This window comes from Vipera berus, assembly GCF_964194415.1.
Source record: "Vipera berus genome assembly, chromosome: 1".
Classification (NCBI taxonomy): Eukaryota; Metazoa; Chordata; class Lepidosauria; order Squamata; family Viperidae; genus Vipera; species Vipera berus.
In genome coordinates, this window is record NC_138202.1 from 149,846,386 (window position 1) to 149,863,178 (window position 16,793).

The following is a 16,793-nucleotide window of genomic DNA, read 5'->3' on the forward strand; positions in this document are numbered from 1 at the left end:
AGGTCTTAAGAAAAGGGGGGGGGGAGACTGAGTGGGTCATCTTAATAATCTTGTCATCAACATCAGCAGCAGCAGCAGCTAAAGCCTGAGCAACACTCAGCTTCCTAAATTATAGTCCTTGGTCACAGCCACCCTCACAATCATAGTAATGAACTTTTTTTTAATCTGTGTGTGTCATTTTGCTTTGGGGAAAAGGGAGTGGATGGGAGCGAAAGAGACTTTTGTTTTTTGCTTGCTTGTTTGTTTGTTTAGGCAAGAATAAAAAGCTTGTACCATGGGAATCTGTGTGTAGTCCAAGGAACGGAATTCAGCATGGCCACAGCCCCCAGTTTTCAGTCACTGTTCTGCAGGACAGGCTAAGCCACAGTTTGGAAGGACGGGAGCATGCGACAGCCGGAGGTGCTCCTTCCTTATCGGGAGGGGGGGGCTCTCGCTTTTCTCCTGGGACTTCGACCTCGTTGCTTGCTTGCATTTCCCCCCCCCCACTCCGAGGCTTTGAAAGTTCTTCACTCTGAGAGCACAGCAGCATTGTCTTTCTTTCTAGATTCCCCCCCCACACACACACACTTTACACTTTCTCTCTCCCTCTCTCTGTTTTTGTTTTTAAAAAGGTAAAGTGTCCAAGAAAAGTTTGTCAATTATTGCTGGTGGCGGCACCAAATCTTCCAATTTCAGGTAGAAAATACGCTGCAGGCCTTGCGTGCAGAGCGTGCGAAGTTCCGGGAGCTTGCCCAGGAGTTTGGACAAGTAATTTGGCCGGTTCAGGCCGCCGTTGTTGAAAGTCACGTGATCCTTGAGGCAATTGACAATCTTGTTCTGCAGTTCTTCCACCCGTTTGGGCTCCTTCAGGCCGTGCCTCTCTGCAAAGGACAAGAAGGTGCTGATTTAGACCCAGCTCTGGACAAATCTAAGGGGGTGGGTGAGGGAGGGGCACTTGAACAGGCCTTGTTAGGAGACTGCCAATTATGCATTGCTGCTTTAACTACCCCTTCCTCCTTAAAGTTCCAATGCTAAACAACACCGTTTGGGATAAAGTGAAGTTTCTGAACCCAGGGGACTTTCTTTGATGTAGCTACAAATCAGACAGCATTGTGAAATTGCAGCTGTGTCAGATTGCAACTCCTCCATTTGAGTCAGTACTCTTGAACTTCCAGGGTGCCATAGAAATATCTGTATTATAGTCATTCAAATGTAAAGTTTCTCTCTTAAAGCCTCTGTTCATACAGCACCTCCATGGCTTGATCAATTAACTCAATACTCTGGATTGGCAGGCACGCTGAACCTTAAGTTAATCACAGGGGTTGGATGTGCACCATGTTAATATAAAATATGATTGGCTACTTTGTGATTCAGTGTGTCATGTGAACATAAACATGTCTTCATGCATATATCCTGATTTGTGGATTCTATTCCCCATTGCCTAATGGTGATTGTATAAAAAGGGCAATTACTCTGGATTACTTCATATTCATCTGGGACATAATGATAAACTCTAGCTTACTTTAAATAGGAGCCCAGGAAGGTTAAAGGAATAGGTTTACGTAATCCAAAATAAAAGCCAGAAGTTTATGGGAAAAGAAGTGAGAAATCCCAATATGCAATATAGAACTTGTAAAATGAAATAAGGGGAAATAATGTGGCTATTGTGGATTTTAACTCTATATTGGAAGAATGTGGATATTTTCTAGCTAAGAATTCTCATCTGCCCAGACAGTTGGAACAGGGCATGAGGCAGAGATTTTCAGCTTGCCAGAAAGACAAAAGTTCCTTTAAAAAAATAATCTATATTCATCACTAAGATGGAGAAACTGGTTACTTATTCCAGATGAGTTAATCTGAAATAAAACACCTATGGGTGATGAGAACAAAGAGGAAGAGGAAGAACCAGAAACTGGGTCTCACCTGTCACCATGGCTAGGGCAGCGATGCAGGAGAAGGCAGAGATATCAATGTTCATATTCTGCAGGCTGGAAGAAAACTCCACAATGGAGTCGATCCATTCCCCGAATCCACGGACACATTGCAGCCGGTGCAGGACCACACCATTACAAAAGATGAGCTTCCCTTCCACAGGGTTTGACCTGCGGGGGGGGGGGGGGGGGGGTTACAGGGTGACCAAAAAAGGGGAGGGGGGGAATAGAGAAAGGCAAACAACTAATTATTTGCCAAGCAATAAATGGAAGGCTTAAGAGGGACCTAATTACTGAGGAGTTAATAAAAACGCAGCTCAGCGGACCTTGAACGGGGCACAGTTTTCCTCATCATAGGGAACACAAGAGATGTGTCTGGGTGTGCATGTATGTGCACATGTATTCCACACGCCTGCACATCCCAGTATAGGCTTGCAGATGACCTTCAACTTGGAGAGAGCACTTCCTACTTACCGATAGGCTAACCGCAGGACAAAAAGTTCCAGGAAGGCAGACTCAAACAGCAGATCTTGGTCTTGTTTGGGAAGGTCAGTGAAGCCAGGGATCTTTTCTGCCCAGCCCCGGATAATATCCATGGAACCAGTTAAGAGATCATAAAACTGCTGGATGTGCTGCGTGTCATCACCGCTCATCTGATAATCTGGGTTTGCCTGGAACTGGGATTCCATTGCGAGGAAGATGGGAGAGAGAAGAAAGAGGAAGGGAAATAAGAGAAAGACCCCAGCAATTTAATGAGGCTCTCCGAAATCTATAGCCCGTGAAATTGCTAACCCCATTTCGAGGAGGGGAGCCAAGTTTTTATAACAATTAAACCTCGCTCTGGCCAGTGAAGAAATTAGATGTCCCATGGCAATTAATTCAATTAGGGGTGGTGTTAGGAGGGGAAATAGCTGTGGCCAGGAGGAAGGGTCAACTTTAAACACTCTGGAAAGACATCCTGAAGCAAAAATTACAGGGTCTATACCCACAGTACACACTTGTAAAATGCATTCAGCACAAAGGCCTGTGGCTCTCTATCACACTTCATTTCTTATGTACTCAAAAATGTATATTCACATGTGGTTCTACTGTGAGAAAAGGGAGCAACTAACCACACCTTGAAAAAGAGGCGACTTTCTCTCTTCAATTAATTCATCCCATGGGTCCCATAAGGCAGAAGAGAAAAACAAACCAACTTCCTGGAGTAAGGAGCTGAAGGTTAGTTTCCAAAAGGCAGGTGCTGAGGGGGGTCATCTCCTTTGGGAATGTCCTGCCCTGAGTTTAATCTTTCTTAATGGCTTTCATTTCCCAAGCAGGTCTGGATGGGAACACCTCCTTTTCAAACTAAAGCATTGCTCCCGTTACTGGCAGGGGGAAATGGGGGAGATGACTTCTAATGTGGAACAAAACAATTCCACATACATTTAACTAGCAGTAAACACCACTTGCAAAAGTAGCCAGCCCACAGTCCGAAGGAAGTGTATAGAGAGATGCAATCTGCATCTGCTCGAAGTTCCCCTTCCCCCTTCGGCAGGCACACATGCATACACAGAGACACCAATTCTTTGCCCAGGTACCTCCAAGCCCTCTGGGACACCAACACCTGGGAGGTGTCTGCGCAATGGCATCAAGTAGGGGTGGTGGAAAAGAGGGTGACCTTACTGGGGGCTAGGCAGATTTCATTTGGTGGCCTGGGAGGGGGACCCATAGGCAAATATTGTCTCCAGCTTACCCTGGAATAGTCCAGGCTGGTCATAGCCGGGTTGGAGTCGACATGAGCTCTCACCAGGGCACTGATCAGACTCACCGGGGGCGAAGGGGGAGAAGGCTCCTGGGGGCTCTTCGGTTTCGAGGGCAAACGACCCCTTCGGCCTTTTAAACTGTCTGTTCGAACGACTGAAAAAGACAAGATGCCTCCACTCAGAGAACACGCCTTAGGTCCCCCCCCCCCCCCCGGCCAGGCAGAGGAGGAGGAGGAGGAGAAGAAGAAGACGAAAATACAATCCGAGCCCCCAGCCCCATCTAATGTCCTGGTTTTTTTTTTTCTCCTGGGCCCAAAACCTCGCGGCTGCCCAGAGAAAAAGTTCCCGAGGAGAAATTGGGGCTGCTGGCATTGTAGTATTTTTCCAGGCTTCCTTGCTCCAACGCTCAGTTTCCAGGAGGTTTGGGCTCCAAAACAGCTAGGCTGACTTTTTTTTTTTTTAGAAAAAACACGTAGGAGAGCAAACCCTCCCGGCATTCCTTCACATAAGCCCAATTATGCCCTGTTTCTGGAATCCCTTTTTAGGTTAAAACTAAGAACGCCCGGCAAGCGCTTTGTCCCAGGCAGGGAAAGATGATCTTAGGTCTAGTCCGAATGTGCTCAGGCCTTCCTGCCACTACCCCGGGGGTTTGTGAGTGTCAGATCGCCCTGAAGACGGGCCCGAAGGAGCATGGGGAGGGGTGGGGGGGGAGAGCCCAGGGCCGCCCAAGGGTCAGAAGAAAAAAGCCGGGTGCGGGAGCTCAGCTGGAACTCCGCCGCGCCTCCTCTCCTGGCGACTGGGGACGTTGCTGCTCCGCCCGTGCTCGTGGCCACCCCTGGCTCCCGCCCACGGCAGGCTCTACCTTCTTTGACCATGCCGACAGCAAGGCACTTCTGAAAACGGCAGTACTGGCACCGATTCCGACGGCGTTTGTCCACGGGGCAGTTCTTATTCGCTAAGCAAACGTATTTGGCGTTTTTCTGGACGGTGCGCTGCAGAGACAGGGGAGGGAGGGGGGAAGGAAAGGTGAGGAGCGGAGAGGAGAGGAGCCCCCGAAGGCGGTCCGAGTTTAAAGGCACTTCGGGGGCTGAGAAGATCCCTCCTTCTTCCTCTCTCGCTCCAGCGGTCTCCCCTTTTTCCAGGTCCTCTAGCAAAAAAAAAAAATTGGGGCGCCGAGCAGCGTCCGGCGAGCCTGCCCATAAACGACTGAACGAGCCGTTCGGTCAACACGAATCCGAAGCATTTCTATAAGTGGTTTTTTTTCATTATTCCTTTTCTTTTGAAGGACGCGGTTATTCAATTAGGAAGTTACGGGGTAGGGCGGGGAGGGAGAAACGGGGCTTAATTCAACCATCGAGATTGCGGGTCAACTGTACTTTGTTAGCCGAGGCGGGGTTCTCTGTTCTAGTCAGTCCTAAGGCAAATGAATTGCAAAAGGGTCCCCTCGCGCAGCTCAGCTCCTACACAGACAGGACAAGCCCCCCCCCCACCTCCCAGGTGGGACTGGAACTGATAGGGAGAAAGGTGGGGAGATCAGCAGGCGTTGAACACTCTAACAACTCGTTCTCTATTGCAGACCGTTTTTGTAGATTATAGTTTAGGGAATAGGCCTAAGTATAAATTTTAAAAGCCTCCCGGATCGTGGGTTGGGTATGAGGAAGAAAGGAAAAGAAAGAGAATCGGGACATTGTGGCACTTTCTTTTCCGAGCTTCAAAGCTCAGGTTAAATAAAAGCAATTCCTAATTCCTTCAAACGTTCTTTCTAACCGCCCCCCCATCCCCCACCCCGCTCCGGGCTCGGAAAAGGATGCAGAGGAATTCATCCCTTAAAGCAGCCAGTTCCTCTTCTGCTGCACTATCTCCATCAATGTGTCGGGCAGGGAGAACGTGGTAAAACGAAGGGCTGCATCATTGGGGGACAAGAAATGTTATTCTTAATAAAGCAAGAATAGCTAGGCCTCAAATCTGTGCCAGGACAATAAAACTGACTTTTGTTTTTCCTTTGGTGAGCTGCGTATTCCCATCTAGTGTAGGTAGATTTGGCTCAAGTACCTCGGTACTATTTTAGGGATTAGATGGCAACAGCCTAAAAGACGGGTAGGGAATAGAGGGGGGAAATATATGCCATTTAATAATACGAGAACCCCACTGGCTTCTCTCATCTTGAGCTTTTTTTTCCTTTCCCTATGAACTAAAAACCCGGTAAGTGTGGATTTTGAGCTATAAGGCGCCTTTATCTTTCTGAACTCAGCTACATCTGGAGACAGGGAGGGGGCTAAGACTAGACCCCCAAATATAACTTTGAAATCTGGGCGTCCACTTCTTTTCAAGACTGAGGGCAGCTGCAGTCTAAAGTGAGTTAGTTTCTACTCAGCAGAGGCTGGAAATTGAAGGTGGTCATTAAACGAGGGGTAAAGGGATACAGTTAAGGAGACGGATGGAGGGATGGGAGATCAGCTGCACAGCGAAGCAGTTGGCATCTGGGAGACAGGTAGACACGACTTCTTTCCCCCCCCCGCCTCCCCAAGAGGCACCATGAGCAGCAGCTCACCTTAAAGAAGCCCTTGCAGCCCTCGCAGGTGCGCACGCCGTAGTGCTGGCAGGCCGCGTTGTCTCCGCAGACGGCGCACAGCCCCTCGTTGGAGGGTGAGCCCCGTGAAGGTGGCGAAGGCACCTGGGCATCCAGGAGCTGGGAGGCATGCCCGATCTGCAGTCCGGGGAACCCGACGGCGGCGGCACTGGCCTGCTTGCGGATAGGGTTGGGCAGAGCGAAGGGCTGCCCGTCGTGGTGGTGATGGTGGTGGTGGTGGTGGTGGTGGGCGCCAGGCCCGTGGCCCGAGGGCTCAGCATTGAGCGGTAGGGCATGCAGGGGCCCATCAAAGCGCATCTGGCAGCTGCCCACCGGCATGCCGGGCGGCGATTGCTTGAAGGAGAAAAGCGAGAGACGCGGCACCGCCGTCGGGGCTGCCTTATGCACGCCGCTGCCGCCACCGCCAGCCGCTCCTCCTGCCGCCCCACCATAAGCCTGGTGGTGGTGATGGTGGTGGTGATGGAAGCCGTGCAGCGGCCCGGCCTCGTCCCAAACACTCTGGCCAGGCGCGAAACCAGCGGCCGGGGTGGGCGGCGAGGCGCAGGGTTTGTAGTAGACGGCCAGCTCATCAGGCGCCTGGGGCCCGCCGGCAGCGGGGGGCTGCGGCGGCGGCGGGTAGCCGTGGCCGTGCAGGGGCAACTCCTCGACCTTGATGGAGGGCGCCGGCGGCGGGGGCGGCGGGGGCTGCGACGGCATTTGGTACAGGCAGGGCGGCTTGACGTCGTAACCCGCAGCGGCGGCGGCGGCGGCGCCGTAGTTGTCCATAAAGGTACTGAAGCTGGGGAGAGAAGTGGTTGCAGTGATTTCAGTGTTGGTCAGGTCCATGCTAAACTTGACAAACTCGGGCGTTAAGAAGTCCGAGCTGTACTCCCCGGCAGCCGCCGAGTGGTGGTACGAGTAGCTCTGCGTGGCCGGGCTGGCTCCTTGCGGCGAGGACCCGTACTGAGCCTGGACGCAGGGCATGGCTGCAAACGAAACACGGCACAACAAGAGCATGGCTCAGCTTTCCTGGGCAACAATCCCATTCCTCGGCCCCCGCCCGCCCTCCCCACCAAGAGGCCAAGCCAGGAGGAGAGGAAGGTGGCAGGGAATGGGACGGGCAGGCGAGAGAGGAGAGGGCAGGACAAGTGGGGGCAGAAAGGGAGGCAAAACGCGAACCGAAGGGAGGTGAGGAAATGGGCAAGCAGGTAGCGCAGAAGGGCTGGCTATAGAAAGAGTGGAGAGAGGGGGCAGTAAGGACTCCGCTAAGCGTCGGTGGGGGAGGAGACGGGGGTGTCCTCTAAGTAGAAAGTAATGCCCCCGCTGCTAAGTACAAGGGAGGCTAGGTGGGGTGCAGAGCTGCCCGCGCTAGAGCTATCGAGAGTGGAGCCCAGCACGCCCCCTCCTCTCCTCTCCTCTCCACCTGCACGCACAGGTACGCGATCCCCCTTTCTCTCCCGAATTCCGCGAGCCCAACTCCTGCTAAAGGCAGAGGCCCGCTTTCTCCGGGTCTGTGAGAATTTGACTTCCTGGTTGGCGGGGTGGGGGGGTGGGGTGGGGGGAGTGGGGGGAGGAAAGGGTCAATCCGCGTCACCCACCTTCAGCCGCGTGAGTGGCGTTTTCGGGAGAATTGAAGGCAGACAGCGTCGGAAGTCAATGGAGAGACAAGTTGCCAAGACTTGAACGAGGCGTTGATGGCTCCAGTTTGTCCGGTTGCTCCCTGAAAAAGACGGGCAAGATGCGGAGAGGGAGACGACGTTACTCTTTCAGCCTCACTTGGACCGGGTGTGTGTGTGTGTGTGTGTGTCAACGAGAACTAGCGGGCGCCACAAAATTCCTCGTGTCACCAGCTGGGCTTCTGTCAGGCCCAGAGGTGACTAGGAGAGCTGGGTATACGGTCTCCCATAAGCCGCTATAGGCAAAGAGGAAAAGAAAACCCTTTGCCTGAAGGGCTTTTCTTGTTCTCGTTGCGCTATTTGATTCCCTCATTGTGCAACAAAAGTATTCAGGCATTCAAGTTATTTCCACCACCACCCTGCTCCCTAATAGCTTGCCCACACGCATCGGCGCGCTCACGCAAACTCTTTAATACTCGACAGCTCCCGCAAGCTTCAAGACGCGCGTTTGCAATCCCATTGGGCTAACTTCTCTCCATGGCGAGCTGGGTGTCAGTGGCGTGAGGTTAAGAATGAGAAGCGCGACGTGGGGAGGAGGAGGAGAAAGAGGGGCCCACGCTCTCGTCTCCCCTCGACATTCCGCCACTCTTCGGCTTCCAAGTCTTCAAAAGGGACAGAGTGGCAGAAACGGCATTTAATTAGAGCACGCAGCCGCTCGCTTGCTCGCACGCGCGCGCACAAAGGCGAAGGCAATTAAAGGCCAAAGAAGCCAGCAACCAAGAGCCGCCGAGCTGCGCGCGGGAGAGCCGGAGGGTCCGAAGGATGCGCGTGGCAAAGTAAGGCAGCGGAATTAAACGGGAGAAGGGAAATACCTCTGCCATCTTTTCCGGATCCCCTTCGGAACTGACGCAAATCGTTTTTTTCCGGGGGCTTTTCCAATGATTGCATCCCTCCGATATCGCCCCCCCCCCCCCAAGAATAGCTTCTCATGCGTATAAGTAGCAAAACCTGGGAAGTTTCATTCTTGGACTGCTCAGTCTCGGCGACTCCTCTCTGCTTCTGCTCCGAAGTCTTGCGCCCTTAATTCAAACTCCCGTTCAAAGCCAACAGTCCCTCTCTCGTGCTCTGTACAACCTGCTGGCCGTTCCAACTAGGGCTGGGAGCGTTTCCCTTCTTTCTTGCCTCCCACCTACATCAGGCAAGAAGGCCGGCCGGCCCCGCTATCGGGCGGCGTTCTCTAGACTAATTTATTACAGTATTCCCCACCTCCGGCGGCAATCAACCTGAAAGGCAGCGTAGAGTTCCAGGACCGAGCGCTGGTCCTCCCTGCGCTAAGCCTTGCCGCTGACGGAGATCAAAGTGTTCCCAAGTAACCCAGATCCGCCCAACAACTTTTTTTTCCCCTTGCGATTGAAGTCCCTCCTCGGACCTCCTCCGCAGGGTGGAATGCCGCGGCCCTGAGCCCGAAAGCCAAGCGCTGGGGCTGCTCTCAAAGTTTCCTCTTCCGGCTTTCTCTCCGTAAATCCACACTTTGGGAGATGGAAGTTGTGAGGTGGGCTGTGAGAAGGTCTCCGGATCTGAAGGCCGACAGGCGAGGAGGCCCTTTTAAAGAGGTACATTTTGGATAAGCTTGCGCGGGGCGGGGGTGGGTGGGGTTAATATTTTGTATCAGGCAACCGCGATCTTCCCCGGTCCCAATCCCCCCCCCGGCTCATCCCACCCATGTCACCCCATCTCCGGGCTACTTTTCTTTGCCTAAAGGGGGGAAAATATGTTGCATCATCCAACCAAAAGACAGAAAATATTCTCTGTCCCAGTCAGCGGCGCGATCCACTTACTTGTTAGGTGGCGTTCATTCATTTATTCATTCATTCATTCAACTGTTGGCAGTTCGGATTCCCAGGGCGGCCGGGCGGGCGGGCGAAGGAAGGAAGCGGAGAGGCGCTTCTCGCCGCCAATCGCTTCGCTCTCGCTTTCCTTTCGCCTTCACTGCCAGCGCGCGGACAGGCTCTCTTCCTTTCGCTCCTTAGGGAAGTACAGTACGAGCGAAGCGCGGGGCGAGCAAGCAGGACCGACTGGCCCTTCCCTCCAATGTGCCTTTGTTTATGTGGGCTCCGTATTGCACAGCCAAATGCCCCTCAAGACTCAAAGCGTCAGTGCACGTCAGTGCCGCCTGCCCAATCAGCCAGTCAAGGGGCTGGATCTCTCGGTACAGTTGGCTAGATCTTGCTTTGGTAAATTTCCGACGTGACATCACCAAGAGTGGCGCTTTTAAGGTGGGAAACGGCTCTCACTGCCTGCCTTCACCTTGGCGCAGCTTTTGCCAAATTAGGGACAGACCCTCGATCCTTTTTTTTCCCCTCCTCTCCCTAATCTGGGCTGATGCACCCGGAGATCCGAAACTGTAAACAAAGACTGAATACTCCCTTTCTCACCCCGCCCCCCTGTTGTCATAAATTGGTCCAAGAATCTCTAGGCGCTGTCAATCCACCGCGCGCTCTGCCTCCCTCTCACGGCCCCGAGTATCTTTTTTCCACGTTATACTTTCTCCTCACGCGGAACAGGCGTGCGTTTTCCAGGTACGTTCGCTTTCAGAGCGAACGTTACAATAGTCCCTGGCAACTTACGCGGGATGTCCACCTATCTTTAATCTGTCTAGAACTGCGACTTTTTACCCGTCCCTCCCGAGTACCACCTTATCTCGGCGTTCTCTGCAGAAGGCATTTTACAGGTAAAAAGGCAGGAATGTATTGACGCACCCAGTCCATCCTTTTAAAGCAGAGACAACGCATTCAACAAGTTGCGCAATCGTTCCCAGCCCGATTTACGTCCCGAAGCATACTTCTCTCGCCTCCTCCCTCTCCCTCCGTTGCTCTGCAACTGCTTAAAAAAAACCGCCCACGGAAGCTATTGGAGAGGGGGGGGAAGTGTGTGTATGTGTGCGCGCGCGCAGGACAAATACAATATGTAAATTAGATTCAAAACGTTAGTATTTTGTCACCTTATAGGCATACAACCAAACTGTATACAATCCCGTTTCTGCAGTTGAGTAGGAAACAGGTTAATGGTCAAAGTCCAAGGCCTGCACGAGGGTCAGAATCATTGCAGCCCTGAAGGAATCGCTTAGTCCTACTACTCCGAGTGCTCTGGTCTGGAGTGAACCCTCAGCGGAACCAGTGGGAGTTACTTCCGTGTAGATGGGCAGGAAAAGCAGCGAAGCTCCAAGGATCAGTGGGAAACGTCGCCGGAATGCCTGCTTATCTTCTGTTTCCCGCGTGTTTGCCAGAAAATAGCGTGGACGTTGCAACCCACTCAGGTAATCGAAGAACCAGCGGGCGCTGAAGATAAGAAATGGGGGTGCGTGTTCCCGCGACCTTCCCAACAGCCTGAGGGTTAGGGGGCTGTAGGCAGGCGGGCGTTTGCTGTTCCCTTGCCCGCCCCCCCCCGCGTGCCCACCCTCAGCCTTTTTAGAGGAGAAAATTTGCGTCCTCCCCCCCCACACACACTTTAACTGAACTTGCTTTGGCTGCCGATTTGAGATCTTGCAGGTGAAGGGACAAAAAGATTAACTGAGGATCCCATAGTGATCCCGTGAAGGTAGATCCTGTGCAGGTTGATTTGAAAGTAAACCCCGCTCATCTCCACAGGGCTTTTTTTTCCAAGTGAGCACAGATTTAAAGAGAGGCGTTTATCTCCCGAGTTTATTTGGGGGGCAGTTAGCGCTCTCTGGCTTCCCTTAGCTTTCCCCCCCCCCTTCCGGGAATTCAGAAGAGTTGTGCTTCTCTTTGCAAGTTCCACCTCTTCCTAAAAATGTCTCCTTCCTTTCCTGAACTTTCGAAGAACCCTTGAGTCAATGGGATTCCCTCCCAGACAGGAAACTTCCCTACACACACACACACACACACACACAAGCTATTTTTAGGAATCCTATAAATAGACTGAGGGTTTTTGGGGACAAAAGGTTGGAAACGTAGGCGGGAAGAACCCTGAGCGGCCACCTTAAGTCCTCCTCCTCCTCCTCCTCCTCCTCCTCCGGCTGCTGGCCCTGGCGCGAGGCAGCCAGAGGGCTGGGAGGAGGAAAGCTCGAGCTCATTTGCATGAGCGCAGCCGCGTCAGCCGCCGCCGCCGCCGCCCGTGGGCTGAAGCTCACGAAAGGGAAAAAGTGAGAGTTGGGAGGAGGGAAGGGGGGGGAGAGGGGCGGGGTGGCGCGTGACGCAAGGGGACGGTGCCATTGACGCAACAGGCTCGGGATGCTCCGAAAATAGCAGCCGCGGCGCCCAGCTTGCCCCGGTGGTGCCTGCTCCATTGCGCTGAGAGAGCGGGAAGCAACAGCCTGAGAGTGGGCCGGGCTATTTTAAGGCTCTGCGAATCGGAAACTCGAAAGCAGCCAAAGGAGGGGTGGGTTATTTTTAAACCTTTTCCTGGGCGCTGTGTTTCGAGATTGAAAACTTTCTTCTCTCGAGCTCTCTGAAGTTGCTCCAAAGAGAAGGGTTTGGGCACCAACGGGCAGCGCTAACTCGCTTCCCCTTTGTTAACGCTGCCAAGCCCGTGTAAGAAAAGTATGTAGTCCTGTTTAGGGTAGCGCGTACTAGGAATCGTATTTAATGCGTGGGTGTGAGACGGTTCGCAAGTAACTTTTTCTCTCGCTTGAGCCATCACTTTTTGGCAATGGAAAGTCAGGCTGACATAAAATATTCTCTGCAGCGATGGCGGGGGAAGGAAGCTGCCCTGGGGTCCGCAAGCAAGGTGACCCCCCCAGTTCTCCTTTGCCGCCCGCGCCTTGAAAAGTCCGGATCGTCCTGGGATAATATAGGAGATATAGGAATATAGCCAGCCGTACCAACAGGCTGAAAAATAGCTTTTATCCGTGGGCTGTTAGGCTTTTAAATGGGACATAAGAGCAGGGCTACAAACAGGAAGGGGTGAAGAAAAAGCCAGGGATTCTGCTTTTACCTCCAACCTGCCTCACTCCTGGCAAGGGAGCCCTGCAAGCCTCAGGAGATTTGCTGGGTGGCCATTCCTCTCTGCCTACCTGCAAGTACAGTATTGGGAGGATCACTAGGCGGCAGCAAATAGTTTTTCAGTGTTTCTTTGATGCCATCTTGTGGTCATCTGGTTTTCTGTTGCCCAGCTGAGAGGTTGCCTTGAAGCTCAAATAACTTCCACCTGTGGATCAAGGCCATCCCCCTAATGTCTCCCTTAATGTGTCTCCTGTTCTGATAATTGCCCAAATAATGGAGTGTATTTTTGAGACTTTAAATATTTTTTGCTCAAAAATGCAGTGTTAGTTTCGACAGCATGGACTATAAAAGAATGAAAACTAAACAGCCCAATCCTTTTATATTAGTCTAAAGCTCTTCTCAAATTGCCCAATTAGAATCATTTAGTATTGCATTTTCCCGAACATGTCAATAAGGGGCTGGACTGTGTAGTCAACATAACCAAAAACATTTGAAGTAATATTGGTAAAACATGTATTTTCTAAAATAAATGTGTAATCATTTCCAATAATTTGTTGAATTCAGTTTAGATATGTAAAATCCCCTATCTTCAATATTCAAGGTTGATTCCTCGAGTCAGTAGACCAGGGGTGTCAAACTCATGTGACGTGTCGTGACGTATCGCAACTTTTTTTCCATTGCCTGCAACGGGGTGGGCGCAGTTTCACCATGATGCATCCAGCCCATGGGCCGGCAGTCTGACACCCCTGCAGTAGACATTTCGTTTGCCATTAACCACAATTCCATTTCAATGTGCAAAATAATGTATTGTATAGCTTGCCCCAAAATAGTGTGCTTTGAGGGCCAGCTGTTTCTATTTATTTCAAGGAAGTGGCATTCTATTAAAAAAAATTTCTACAGTATATAAGTTCTTGAAATGATGTTATTTTTCTATATTACATCATGAATGCTAGTGATAAGACATTATGGCTTTGTAATTCCTTTATATATTTTGTCTAAATCCTTAGGGATGCTACACACATAAGAATTAGTGTGGCTGTGGAATTTAGAATCTATACATTTATGTAAGCATCTTAACTTCACTGATATATATATATATATATATATATATATATGTGTGTGTGTGTGTGTGTGTGTGTGTATGTGTGTATATATATATATATATATATATATATATATAAGTTCAATTTATATACCGCCCTATTCCCGAAGGACTCAGTGTGTGTATATGTGTATATACACATACATACACACACACACACACATATACACATACATACACACACACACATATACACACATATTTAAAAGTAGGAAATTAATTAGAGTTAAAAATAATATTCAGGGTTGATTCACAAACGAATAAGTTATCCCTCTGTGTTTATGTTATATTTAAACAAGTTTAGGAGGATAAGAAAATTATTCCATTCTCGTTGCTAAGTTTTTACCTCAATTGATATATAAATTACTTGCACATTTACTTGCAGCAGAAGATCACAAAGTGGGAAATATGTCCCTTATGTCATAAAGAGTTGTTTTTAAATTACAGTCTCCCTTTAAAAAAACCAGAGGGGGATGCTGTGGTCAGATTTGCTGTCAAATACTAGATGGTGCCCTGCATAATTTAAAACACTGCATAGCATTTTTCTTCTTCTGTTCAATCATGTCTAACTCTCAGAGACTGCCTCAAAAGTGGTTTGCTATTGTCTCTGTCCTAGGGCTGAGAAAGAGTGACTGATTCCAAGGTCCACCAGTTGGCTTTTGCCTAAGGTGGGACTAGAACTCACCACCTCCAGCTTGTAGTCTGATGCCTTAACCACTACATCAAACTGGTTCTTCTGTAACATTACAAAACTTTATATTATAAAATCTGTAGCTTATAAAAGGGAATGTGATAAAATATATAAAAGCACTACTCTATGTTTATGCAGTGCTAAATCATATTAAGTTCAAAAACTTTCATGTAAGTGGCTATAGGGAAGTCTAAATGAAAAGTATTATATAAAAACACAGTGCTCATAATAATTTAACAATACTTCTGGAATTAGGATTGAATCCTGCATGTGAGCACATTTACTTACAACATGGGTAACAAATTAGTTTCTTATATTGGAGATCTAAGCAGATTTGTCGGTGTTATTCCAAGAATTTAACTAAAAAGACAATGAGTACAGGCTTGAGGCACAGAGATTTTTATTTCTAGTACATGGGAAATACTGCGATTAGGAATATATCAAAATGAATAAAATGCTACTTCTCACACCAACCAAGTTAATTTATATACCAAGAATAAATGAAAGTCTGGATGATGCAGCTTGTTGTCATATATAATATTTTTTTTGTAATGTTCAAAATAAACAAGCAATTTCTCTTAGTTTAATGCAAACTGATTCTAAGTATTCTGAAAATGAAAACAAGTCTTCAAATGTTGTTTCAGAAGAAATGGCACAGGGAACCTTACCCATATTAGAGCTGAGAATATTGATTGTCAATTTAAGATGCACTCCCAATTATGAGCTTTCCCCCAGGAACTTGCATGAACAAAATTTCAAGAAAGATAACAAAATCAAACTGGAAAGGCTGTGATAAAGGCCTATAAAAAGAAAATTACATCATAATATGTTTGTGTTGGCAATAACAAATAATTTTAGTTTTTAGAAAACATGTGTCTGTATTTTAACCTACAGTTGAGTAACTTTCCTGTCTTTTTTCTGAAAACCATATTTATGAGAACTGAAAACTAACATTGATAGAGTATGCTTTCAAAGGAGGTTAGGTGTACAGGGGGAAATGGAAAAAATGTTCTTGGAATATTAATAGATGAAAAAAGAATTTAACTATGTGCTTTTTTACCCTCTCCCCAAATATCATGATAAATCTGCCAGAATGCCATTCAGGGCAATTAATCAAAGATACAAGAGTTCTTATTTTTCTATCCATTCATCCAAAGACAGAATACATTTATAGGATTTAGGTTTAAATATTAGTTGCAATTTCTGCTGATGCCAATATTTCAGTATGGAATGAATGTTAATTACAAAAAAGCAACAATCTCTTTATGCATGAATATTATTTCAGTTACAGTTCTTGACAAAAGTCATACTTCCCTCATGCTTTAGTAACTCTCTTTTACCCTATTATTTGCATAATCCCCCAAAGACATATTTACTTTTGAGTATGATTTATTGATTTAAATGGTGCTTTTAAAATAAGCAACATGCTTTGTTGATTATTATAAAGGGTTTCCCATGCTATATTTGCAACATTGTAGAAGTAACATGGTTGGGCCCTTATATTGTTAGGTACATATCTAATTATCATAGCTTTAGAATCCATGTAATATAAAATTTCATTGCTCATTTTAAAGTTTTGAAGTTAACAACATAAACTTCAAGTTGAGTAATTAAGTAATCCTTATATAGACACTTATTAAAGTATTTATACATATTATCTTAAATCTACATCTATCATTTTGCCAATTAAAATTAGGACTTTAATTGCAATTAAGTAATTTAATTGCCAATTGAACAGCAAAATTGCTAAGTGACTAATTTTAATGCCTATTTTAATTACCAATCATGACTGGGGAGGGAGCTAATCAAGCAGTATCAGAGTAATGATGTGAAAAAAAGAAGAGAGAACAAACATCCATGGCTCCATGCTTCAAAAAGACATGTACGTTAAATGAATGCAAACAGTTTTTGTAGATGTAACAAAATCATGACTTTTGATACCTAAATAGCTGTACACAGAATTCAGTTTAAGAGATTCACTCTCTAGAACTGGAATTACCGTATAAAGGAAAAGCAATCTGACATTTTATAAATTACATGCAAAAAACATCTACTCCATCTTCAAACTGACAGTGTCTGGGATTCTGGTTGCCAAGTACACTTTTGGTCTCAAATGCCATTGTACGTTGAGGACTCTTGTAACCTAGCAGTATCCCAGCAAAGTATGTTTAATTTGGAAGATTAAAAATAATGTTAATCTAG

At 48.2% G+C, this 16,793-nt stretch overlaps 1 protein-coding gene across 2 annotated transcripts; it reads right to left on the reverse strand.

The window, feature by feature from the left end:
* Window positions 1–603: 603 nt before the first annotated feature.
* NR4A2 (nuclear receptor subfamily 4 group A member 2) lies at window positions 604–9,789 on the reverse strand (the record flags this gene model as incomplete). Of its 2 annotated transcripts, XM_081314847.1 has the most annotated exons (8): window positions 604–860; window positions 1,903–2,081; window positions 2,385–2,587; window positions 3,643–3,806; window positions 4,515–4,644; window positions 6,204–7,207; window positions 7,820–7,941; window positions 9,676–9,789. In XM_081314847.1, 6 exons carry the CDS (start codon window positions 7,203–7,205, stop codon window positions 604–606), a joined length of 1,935 nt encoding a protein of 644 aa, XP_081170973.1. The 2 variants fall into 2 exon arrangements, with proteins under 2 accessions (XP_081170973.1, XP_081170972.1); XM_081314846.1 differs by lacking the exons at window positions 7,820–7,941; window positions 9,676–9,789 and having other exon boundaries at window positions 6,204–7,238.
* Window positions 9,790–16,793: the final 7,004 nt, after the last annotated feature.